This window comes from Protopterus annectens, chromosome 3.part0 (genome assembly GCF_019279795.1).
Source record: "Protopterus annectens isolate FY-2018-M chromosome 3.part0, PAN1.0, whole genome shotgun sequence".
Classification (NCBI taxonomy): Eukaryota; Metazoa; Chordata; order Ceratodontiformes; family Protopteridae; genus Protopterus; species Protopterus annectens.
Window position 1 is genome coordinate 747252306 of NC_056731.1, and position 11952 is coordinate 747264257.

Sequence of the window (11952 nt, forward strand, 5' to 3'; positions counted from 1 at the left end):
TGAGCCTGTGAGTTCACACTGTCTATGTGCATTAGCACATAGGCATTAGCACATGGTCGAAACAGTGTGGAGAGGCACTGTGACAGACATTACTAGTGGAGCTGGGAGAGCTGCTACAAGGGGAAAACCTACTCACTAGATGAGGCACAGGGTACCTCACAGGAGCTGCTTGCCCACTCCTTACCACCCAGTTCTCACAACAGGGAAAAGAATGAGTAGAAGAGACACCCCATTCAGGAACAAATTGATCATAGGAGTATTGTCTAACCTGTGGATGACTGTCTCTCACCCTCAACTGAATGAATGGACCAAATGGATTAAAGCAGTGCAGACAGCAGTGTGTTTATTTAATTGTTTAATTAGACACACACACACACACACACACACACACACACACACACACACACACACACACACACACACACACACACACACACACACACACACACACACTATCTACATTGAATCCTTAGATGCTACACTCACTCTAGATGCCTATCAGAATAGTTTACGTGGATTTTTTTTTTTTTTTTTACATTTTGTTCACTTTTAGAGTACAAACACTGAGAAATTGTCTTTGGACAAACAACACATTTAAATATAACTGGATAAAAACACTGCAATACCCATTTGGATATAAATGGAAACAGAGTAGGGCTGTACATATTTCATACAAACTTACTATAATACATTTTAACAATCAGTCAGTTTTGATTATGGTGCTTAAATCTAGACATTGTACAAAAATAAATAAGTATAATGACATTAATATTTAATTACAATAACATTACATGAAGCCACACAATATGAGACTCTCTTTCATAGGATGTTTTTTAAAATATGTTTCTGCTTTTCTGTCCTTGAGCTTTAATTTGAGTCAGGACTTTCATATAAGTCTGTACCCATGTTTTCTGTGGATCAACACAAATCTTTGCACCCTTCTTTGTAACAAGTCTGTTGAGAAAAAAAAAGGAAGCACATTATAACTCTGGTTCTATAAACACATTGAATTGCACTTCTGCAATTTAAGCATTCTTACAAACTGAAAAGCATTCTGTGGAAAACTGGCTGTTTGATCATTAGATCACAGGCTTATTCAAAGTAACAAAGCAATATACAATCTGAACTATATAATTTTGATTATAAAATAGCTCATTAAAATCAATACCATTTGTAAACTATTGTGTTTTTCTTTAGGATGGAAATGGCTGACTTTAAAGCAATGAGGCTAATTATCCTGCAACATAAATAATGAAATAAGAGCTTAACAATTAGGTGGTAAGCACTGTTGTGCAGTTCTGAATCACATAGATTTGTGTTAAATATGTAAGACCTGTGCAAGAGAAGTCACTGAGTTAACAAACTATAACTGGTTTGCGAACTGAAAAGCTGCAGAAAAGCAAATTTTTCTAAAACAATTAATTCTTTAAGATGAATAGGGGACATGTTTGTGCTGGACGTTGGCTGTGTAGAGGACATACTCAAAAACATCTTTAGCATGTGCATCTGAAGTTCTGTTTCAGCATCTTCTTAGACTAATGCTGTTTTGATTCTGCATTTCCTAACTTTCTTTCTTGCAACAGAAGAATGAACATGAGGTTAACAACCAGTGGCACATATTATAGGCCTGATCTTCCAGGGTTCCATTCTAATCACTGCCAGTGAAAATGTAGTGTATACTTCATGCTGTTGCATTGTCAACTGTAGGAATTTTAATTAACATGAATACCTACTACTTTTGGGGGAATTCTGCAGTGTAAACATCATTAAGGAATACATATGCAACAGCTGCCAGTAAGAATATTACTAAACCTATGGACAATGACTGGATAACTCCTGATACAGACTTGACACACCTTTGCTCAGTTCTGTATTATGTAGTGTTTGGTCACATAACAACACCTGTTTTTACCATCCAGTTTCATCAGGAGCTACAAAATATAGTTTGAATTTACCATGCCTTTACATCATACCAATCAATTATTGCAAGGAAGCATTTACCGCATTTTCTTTAAATTATCATTTGCTGATCTGAGGTTTATTGTACTGTCCTCTCTTGACTGAAATGATTGATCTTAACATTCATTGAGAGTAACCAGTGTATCAAGCTACTGAACAATGGAGCAATCATGGAGCAGGGTTTGCAGTATGGAACCATAAGTAAATAACAAGCTGTGCATTATATAAGCAGAGTGTGCATTATGCAAACATTTTACATTCTCATACAACATTATATGCCTTACAGGGATGACTTTACTGCCTTACTGCTTACAATGTTACAGAAGAAACAGTGTAAGGGTTTTGCACTTAGAAATTCTGTCTGACTGCCTACAGTTAAACCAAGAAAACTGTGAATAATAACTATAATACTTACATAACTGCCTTCAGGGTACATCTTCTGCTTGTTTGAAAATAATCAATTACGAGGTTCCTTGGAATTTGTTTCTTATCATACGTGAAGCAGCAGTGAGATGCTGGGTTAGAATTTATAGCAGCTAAAACAATAAAATAGTGTTAGATGAAGAGCTTTAACAATAATAATTAACAGTAATCTATACTTATACACAGATATATTTTTACACTACACTACCCCCCCCACACACAGTCACTACTCACAGATACAAACGCATGCCACACATACACACACACACACACACACACACACACACACACACACACACACACACACACACACACACACACACACACACACACACATTTCCTAAGACTTTTAATGTATATATTTATTAATTTCAGCTTCATCTCGCTACTTCGTTGTTACTTTCTACTATTAATATTCAGCTTCAGTGGTTCTCCACCTTTCTGCAAATTCTGTAAGATTTGAATATGTATTCCAACTCCTTTTTCTTGAGTATATAAGAGGGAAATTTTGGTATGTTATGGGATATAAAACTAGCACTGAAAAGCCTTGAGGAAACCAGTTAAGCAACATGTAGGAAGAAGAAAATAGTTAACAGAGAGTCAAACAACGGAACATCAATGCATAGAAGGACAATGTGTGTTCATAGTAAGTTCCATATCTGATACTGGTTATGATGGCTTAAATACATAGTGACTGTCATGGCCTGGAGCATTCTTCAGGGCTTGGAATGGTTTGGGGCAGGGTGTGAGCCTAGCTTAGTGCCAACAATGTTCTGTGGGATGATGGAACTGCGCATGAGTGAACTGTGGGATGATGAAACTGAGTGTGAGTGCACAGACATCTACATGTAATAAGACAGGAGCAACAGCATTTGGGCCTAGAAACATGGAAAGGAGACTCAAATAGGCTATGGAAAGGGCAGTGGCATGGTTTAGGACCTAAAATAGAAGACGTGGCCGTGGTTCTGTTTCCCTTACATAATAAAACAACAAAAATGAATGAATGAATGAATGAATGAATGAAGCAAGAGGACAGAAACATAAAGACTGGATTTGTATTAATAATACATAATGCTAAGTACAGAGCTTTGCAGCCCTTTCTCATTTTTGACACTCTTCCATTTAATAATACTTATTACCAGTTCCTGGTGGCCAGTTTAGTAATTCAAAGAAATGGTATCACTGCAAAGCTTTTCATACTCAGTACCTATCAAAATCATCTGGTAAAAGAGATGGTCATGTATGATTCCACTATGATACTGTAGAACAAAGCCTTAAATGCAGCTTTCTTGCTCCAGTGGCACAACAAACTACTTACCTAGGTATACATACAATTTAAACATGTATGTATCACTGATATACGTTTTTCATGATGAAAACAATTAATAGTAAAGAAAGCATTCTTTTTTACAGGAAGATGTCTCCAGTAATGTGTGTGGGAGAGTTCACACCCATAACCTATGAATCGCTGTATATTATTACTACAAATCAAGCTTACACACACACACACACACACACACACACACACACACACATACATACATGTATATATATATATATATATATATATATATATATATATATATATATATATGCAGAGAAACAATGAATCAGGCAGTCATGGCCATGAAGGTAGGAAATATGCAGCAAAGACTTGAGGAGCTGAAATGAGCCCAGTGAATTATGTTCCACAGAACTGTTTTCCTGTAGAGGATACTGAACCTGCAGCCAGCATTGTTTCACTAAAAAAGATGGTGACATGCTCAGTGGTTTTGATGGCTAGAGGATATGTCCACGGCTTCCTTTAGAATGGTATTCTGTTCTGAAATCAGTGCAGGTTTGCAGCATGTAGACAGTAAGGACAGTCTGGTATTGTTACTCTGTTATCCTCTTACTAAACAGCTATATCTGTCTGTAATCACCTGGACAATTTTAAACCTTCCGTTAACCTAGTGAATATGTATACCAGCATTGAAATAATACAAAAGGGTATAACAAATAAAATAACCTAATTCATTTTTGATGTTGAATCCTGTAGGTTAGGCAGGCAGAGAGAAGGGAGCCATTTTGCTCTGGCTGAAATTACACTGATGGTCCTGATTATCTGTAGCAGTAGTAAATCTGATGACTTTAATGGAGAGAATCTGGAGACAGATGGTATCGGTGAGGAATGTGTGTGTTTGAATGGAGAGGCCATGCTCTCACAGGAGGAAGAACAGCACTTTTAGCTAGCAGACGTCTTTCTCTTTCACTAGTCACTGTGAAATAAAAGGATGCGAAAAGATGTCTTTTAAGAACAGTTCCAATTGCATTTGGCCTAAGTGGGCCATAGCAGCCTTCCTCATATTGTTATGTGTGGGTGAGTACAGATGTTTCTAGTATTCAGGAGACTCCAACTTTAAGTGATCAATTTGTTTGCGCCCAGAACAACAAAAGCATACATGTGCACACACGCAGATCTCTGCTAAATTTATATGTGTGTGTTTATTAAATATGTAAACACACACACACACACACACACACACACACACACACACACACACACACACACACACACACACACACACACACACACACACACACACACACACACACGCACAGGTTTAATTGTTAAGAGCGAATGTATTATGTAATTTCAGAGTTGATATATATATATATATATATATATATATATATATATATATATATATATATATATATAATTAGCAGGGATATGAGTGGGTTTGCCCCTGTGCAAATACTATTTCTTTCCTGATTTTATATTCAGTCTAAAAAGATTGATAATTTTTTCTATTTGCTTTTGAGCGTTCACTCTTTCATTAGCTAATCGTATATACAAACACACACATACAAATATATAAACACACACATGCAAAGGAAGCACACTTCCACGTGTAGATTCAAAGAATTCTATTTTGATTATTTTTACTGTAGCTTAGCCCACAAACCAATATGTAAGTGGCACTGTGTTGCAACCTTATGAATGTAGCTGTCAGTATCACATATATGCTATTTTTATAACTATATGCAACAGCAAAAAGTTGAGTTGGGTAGCAAATACAGCAGTAAAGGTTTATTTACTACAGATGGGCAGCTATGATGCAAAAAAAAAAAACAACTACAAAATATGTTGTTTCTGCTGACAGTCCCATTATAAATTTATAACTGTGGAAATGGAATGATAGAAGAGCAGTACATACTGTACAACGCAAGGAAAAAGCTCCTTGTCACAACATTAATATGCAGAGAACAGGATAAACAGTTGACAGCAGAAAGCAGAAGTGAGTATATAGTATGCTGAGTTTCTAGACATTTGCAATACAGTTTCTGCAACAGTAAGAAGGCTAGACAAACATACACGTGTGCATGTCTGTTTATGTCTGTTTGCATAGTTGGAAAAAAGTTAGACATCTTTATGAACTGTGACAACTTTGACTACTGCATCCTGTTCTCTTCTAATTGTGGATGCAAAAAATATATTATGAAGAAAATATCTTGCTAGAGGTGACATTTAAAGGTAAGTTTTTCAGTTAGCATGGAGGACTAAGGCTATAAACTGTTAATAAACTACTGCCTAAGGTACAGGGTTTGATTCTCTCAGCCTTCATCTGCCTAATCTGTCACTCAGTCAGAACACGCTTTGGTGCAATTGGGAATTTGGGCCAGGCTCCTAATTAATCTCTTGGACTGCCTGCCTAGTAGCTACTTGTGAAGCTTCAGAAAAGTTCTGTGTTTTCTTCAGCAGTATATAAGAGCCCTCTTGCTAGGAGCTGCAGTACCAACTCACTGATGCTGAAGATTTATTTTACTTTAGAAGTTTCCTAATGAATGGTATTGCAATTTTGTGCTTGCTGTATAACAGCTTTTGTGGATGACACGCCACATGCCGGAAAGCTTTATGTTTGACATTAACAGATACCATGGAATCTTATGTTACTAAATAGGAACCTTTGTGGCTGATGTGTATTTGGCATTAATGACCCAAATGCACATACACACCCATACACAAAATGTATCTCTTTTCTGTATTATTTACAGTGGCACCCAATGCTTAAAATGTAAATATGCTGAACACAACATCTGATCACATGATGTCTGAATAACCATTTCCAAGAACTGAGTAAATCCAAGGCTAAGGAAATTAAAACATTTTTCTTTAAAAGAAGATATATATCTAGCATTTCTAATTAACATTACGTCATTTTGTAGGAAAATAAACTGCTTCATTGTAAGCAATAGAGGCAAAGTAAAAGACTGCGTAGGCATTGATACATCCATCTTGTCTAGTGTGTTATATACCACATTATCCAGTCCAACATCTTCCTCTGTCATCCTCCTTCTCAGACAACAATCAACACCTTCTCCTTTTAAATTCTTTACTCTGGTTATTATGGGGTAGGGAAGGACGTCTCATTCACTGATATTACCAACTTTCTCTGCTAACTTTCAAGTCTTAGCTGACTAGGAACAGAGAGATGGATTCTACTCAAAACTCCTGAAGGCCTCTAGCACTTTTATTTATGCACCATCGAGTGCATTTTTAGTTTAACTCGTTTAATCTTTGTTTCTTTCAAGGAAATTGGGAAATCTGAAGCTGTTACTCATATTCACAAGGGGGGGGGGCATCATTTTCATTATGAAAATAATGACCCCTGTTCCCTCAGTTATCCTTTGATGTATTATTTGTGATGTCATTTCCATATGCTCCTATTGTCTCTTTTGCAAAAGCTTTTCTTCAAGGTACATTATACCTTTATGCCACTTTTCAGTAACACCTGCAAAGACATGGGCCGTGGCCAGCTAACAGGCATCCTTTTCAAAGAACTGACAACGGCCTTTGACATACCCAAATTCTGAATGAACTAGAAAAATACATCCTCCACTTTTCAACTTTGGTGTGATTATGTGGCCACTTCAACATGTGCTCTTTCATGGAGTTAGTTGGCAAATCTTTTTTTTTTTTTAATTCTATTCTGGTGTTTTCATCAAGGTTAAAAACTGAGCCATTTGTCTTCATCCAATTTACTTATATTGCCTACCTTGTTAAGCCTAGAGTATTTGATCACATCTGATTTGGAGTTCATTACTCTGTTGCTTATCTGAAATTCACTGTAGGACTTGACCTGAAACTCACATATCAGTCATTTAAAGAGGAGCACAGTACATGTCAATAAATACAAGTTTATGATACTTAGAACTCATATAAGTCTCCTTCACTCCATTTCTGATCAATAAGAGATTTCTCTTCCTGAGAGTGTCCAGTGATTTAAATCGTCAGGACTCTGAATGTGCTCTTTTTTTGTTGGGTTATAGTGGCAAAATGCAGAAAAAGCTATCTTTTTCTCCAGCTAACCTATAGTATTGACAACCTCTTCTGTGCTAAAGGCAGGTCTATATGCATAAAATGGATTCTTAAGTCAGCCCTTGAGCATAGCACGGTCATTCTGTTCACAGCCCCACATCTAGTCTATATCCAATACAATTAAACTACAGGTAATATATTTTCAGGTTACTTTGGTACCCAAATATGGAATATCACTGTTAAGAGCTGGGAGTGACTCTCTGTCACTGAAAAGCTGAGGTATCATTACTTACTTTCTCACACATATGCATTTACCTGAGCCACTCTTCCACATTCTTACCTTTAACTTATCAATAAGGCCCTTACCAAGGGGCAGCCACTCCAGTATAATGTTATCTAACAAGTTTGTTCTGATTTCAATCAAATGTTTCAGTACAATAGCAAAGCTTTCTTAATTAAATGTCCCTAAGATAGGGCGTCTTCTTTTATTTTAAAGAACTATTTGCCTAATGGATCTAAAAGTAGGTGGTACTACATAGATAAGAATGCTAATGCAAGGGTGCAGCCAGGCGTACTCTGTACTCTGCTGAGTACATGTTTTTAACATCAAATCAATGTCTTTTTTCAAGTTACAGTGTATCTACTACTGTGTAAACGAAGGCCTTCAATCTAATAACAATCTTTGATAGTTTTAGGGAAAACAGCTGAAAATGTTACTTACATTTGTTAATTGCTGGGGTGTAGCATTTTGAGAGACGTGTCCATTATTTAGTGATAGGTGTCCAAAGGGTGGTAGCATTGAGAGCTTGTGAGTACAAAATGGAAATTGCTTACTACAAGCCTATGCTAATGAATAAATAAAACAGAATCCTAGGTAGGCTCATTGCAATATGCAAATTCCTCCCAACCAGATATTCAGTAATCCACTAGTAACACCACAGCTGTTCTTAAGGAAACAGATCATGTAATTTCAATGGATCTCTACAGTTTTGGTAGGGAACAGGCTTTATACATAAGTAAACTATACATGATTTATAAGAAGTGTATATATAGGTACATCGTGCTACATTATCTTAAGAGTAAATTAATGAAGCTGGAATTTTCAACATTATTTGTGAAATTTCAAACTGTATTTTACTTAATATGTGCATTTTCCTTCAGTAAGCAAATGCCTTCTGTAGATCATGCGCTCTTTCCATAGGTGAGAGGACTGTGATTCAGCCGTCAAAAGTGTAAAGGTGAAACACGCACATAGCAGAGTGTAAGGAATTACAGTGAGTTCTGCTTTGCTTGTATGATCATATTGCCCAGGATGGACCAACCGCCAGTTATTAAAATACCAAGGATGGACCAACTGCCACTTATCAGCTGATGTATCCTGGGTATTTTAATATTAATGGTTTCATTTTCCATGGGATTTTGCTTCCTATGTTTCTGCACTATCATGGGGCAGACAGATGTATACCCAGGCATAAAACATGTACGCCATGGGATACAGTTTAGTATGTGATGGCATAACATTCTGAACAGCTCAGAAGTGCAAAGTATCAAGTCTTCAGACAAACACATATCACACGATAAGAGTAGTATGACAAAGCCAGCAAAGCATGTGAAAGTACCAGCAGGGATGCATGCTAGCTGACTAGTTAAATGTTTCCAGTGTGCTGCATGTTGCCACATTATTTGGGTATATACATCACACAACAAGTGAGGCAATTCTGGGAGGGGGCAGGTGCACAGCAGGTTGGACTAAAATTCTGAAGTATCTAGCTGCAATTCTCCATGACGTGGGTACAATATATAATTTAACTAAAATTAGGATCATTCATTGCATACTATGTGACCCTTATTGAGGTAACCCTGACATTTTCCAGCTCCTGTATCAACATAATAAACACTCTAGCACTCTAGTTTTGATTTTACTTTCACAGAGGACACTGAATTTTCTGTATTTATATTTGCAGAAACTGCTTTAATCAAACATCTTTAAATTAAGTGCATGTAGTAAAATGTCCTTATTTTTCTGTCATTTTGTAATTGCATTCAACACAACGAAAGTTTTCACCTAAGTTTTTTGGCTGGTCCAGATGTTTAATGTGGTTGTGCTATATTAAACCTTTTGACACAGGCATTTAAGCCAATTTAAGCAAGTAATTGGGCTTAGATAATAACAGCTTATTTTTCCTCTTCCAAGTTTTATTTACACACAAACATATGTACGCTTTTCACTGTTAATTAGCTAATCCATAAATGATGTACATTTAAGTGCCTTAACAAAGCAAAGGATTATGATTATGTCTGCGATTGTAACTACATTATTATGTGTTTGAGACATGGATGTCAAGAAATTCACTCTGTCTCTTTCTAGCGCTATGTGTGTGTGTGTGTGTGTGTGTGTGTGTGTGTGTGTGTGTGTGTGTATATATATAAAACATTTTCTTAGTTTGTCTGGCAGTCACTTCTTCAAATTTATAATACAATGTAGACTTTGAAAATTCTTAAACTTGAATCACCAGCACCAACAACTGAAACAATATGAAAAAAGCATCTTTTCACCTATTAATTTCATCTTACATAGGGTACGTAAGCTTGTTTATTTTGATGTATGAGTTGACATAGCAGACTATTACATTCACACTCGTTATCTGCCTAAATGCATCACTGTTGGTAATGTCAACATTAGAAAATCAATAGTCGGTAGGATAATAAATAAAAATTTTGGTATGTGTTTGACCTTCAGTATGTAAGGCAACATGACTAGTGCTGTCATATACCAAAATTTCAATCTCACCAGAAATAGTTGGTGTGTACTCAGATGTTACACCTGTATATTAAAATCACCGTCATAGGCATTGCCACAACTGCATATTAAAATTACCCAGGCAGACAGTGCCAAACCTGCATATTAAAATTACCTTAGGACTGTTTCACCCACATAGGCAGTGCTTAATATTAAAATTTATATTAAAATTACCTCAGGGCGGTTTTACCTCTAGAGGTCATGCCACACCTGCAGTTTAAAATTATCCCAGGACTGGCTCACTCTCACAGGTAGTGCAACACCAACATGTTAAAATTAACCCAAGACAGTTTCACCCAAACAAGTAATGCTACACTAAAATGACCTCCAGGACTGTTAAACGAACATAGATAAACTAATATAATGATAAGTAGAAGAATACAAATCCAGTTAAATCAGAAACTAAGACTATAAAATAAATAATACTTACCAGGCGCAGACAGAGTTTGAGAATAGAATGCAACCAGCAGTATGGCTATAGAAGTGAGCTGAATTATAGTCATGTTGAATGTAAATCAAAGTTGCTTGTCTTTGAAGTATGGATCTGATATGTCAGATGTTCATATTTATATGGTATTAGATGCTTAGCTTCCCTCTGTGGACGCATGCGTGTCTGTGGAGGTGGATAGAAATTCCCCTTTTCTCCTATATCTTACATGGAACAACTTAAATTTAAGAATATATCTTTGTATTCCAATGACAGCAGTATGACTCAACAATTTGGATTGTCCCAGAAGTCATGAACTTTCTTAATAACAACAAGTAAGTAAGTAAGAAGTATAATTATAAGTAAGAAAAGAGGAACTTTATGAGCTCAGGATATGTAGAAAACAAAGCACGATTCAGCTGAAAAAATGATAACAGCTGAAATATTGGGGCAGGATTTTCTGACAGTGTACTCTGGTGGACTTTTTTATTTTCTATTAACTTATGATACATTTGCCAAAGAAACCTGGTATCAATAATAAGGCAACAAAGTTGTAACATTAAGATTGATTTGCCTTATGTCATTTAAATCTATTTATCCCCTTATGTTACTTCAATATTTCAATCATATCCCATTTTTGACTTCTTTTTGTAAGGATCATACATGTTAAGCTCCACAATTCCCGCTTTATATAGTTTCTGGTACAGAAGGATTACTATCTTTATACTGCCAGCTGATAAGACTGTATCTGGATTTCTGGAATGCTCATCACTGTAAAACAAAGACAGGGTACAGACTGCTCAAAAGACAGGGTACAGACTGCTCAGAAGACAGACAACAGAGTTATAATAACATTTTTTGTACTGATAATGTCTCATTCTGTGCATTCTCTTACTCTAACAGCCTTTTATCTTGATGTCTCTTCATTTTTGTCACTTGTTATTGCCACATCTCATGCACTGCTTTCTTGGTTTTCTATTCATCTAGGTTGTTTGCTTTAAATTACTGAATATTACATTTAAGTTATTATGTGTTAGACCA

At 36.2% G+C, this 11952-nt stretch overlaps 1 protein-coding gene across 1 annotated transcript; it reads right to left on the reverse strand.

Annotated features, from left to right (window-relative positions):
* Nucleotides 1–402: 402 nt before the first annotated feature.
* Nucleotides 403–11213, reverse strand: LOC122796535 (C-C motif chemokine 4-like). The gene is made up of 3 exons (XM_044065095.1): nucleotides 10915–11213; nucleotides 2375–2495; nucleotides 403–954 (listed from the first exon to the last, which is right to left on the reverse strand). Exons 1-3 carry the CDS (start codon nucleotides 10985–10987, stop codon nucleotides 834–836), a joined length of 315 nt encoding a protein of 104 aa, XP_043921030.1. The 5' UTR covers nucleotides 10988–11213; the 3' UTR covers nucleotides 403–833.
* Between the last annotated feature and the right edge of the window lie 739 nt (nucleotides 11214–11952).

Bases quoted from the DNA above. Each gene is read 5' to 3' on its own strand.
- LOC122796535 (XM_044065095.1), bottom strand. From the start codon at position 10,987: ATGACTATAATTCAGCTCACTTCTATAGCCATACTGCTGGTTGCATTC. The intron at 2,496-10,914 runs GTAAGTATTATT...TTATTGTTTTAG, and splicing joins TCAAACTCTGTCTGCGCCTG to CTGCTATAAATTCTAACCCA. The intron at 955-2,374 runs GTAAGTATTATA...TTTTCTCAACAG, and splicing joins TGTACCCTGAAGGCAGTTAT to ACTTGTTACAAAGAAGGGTG.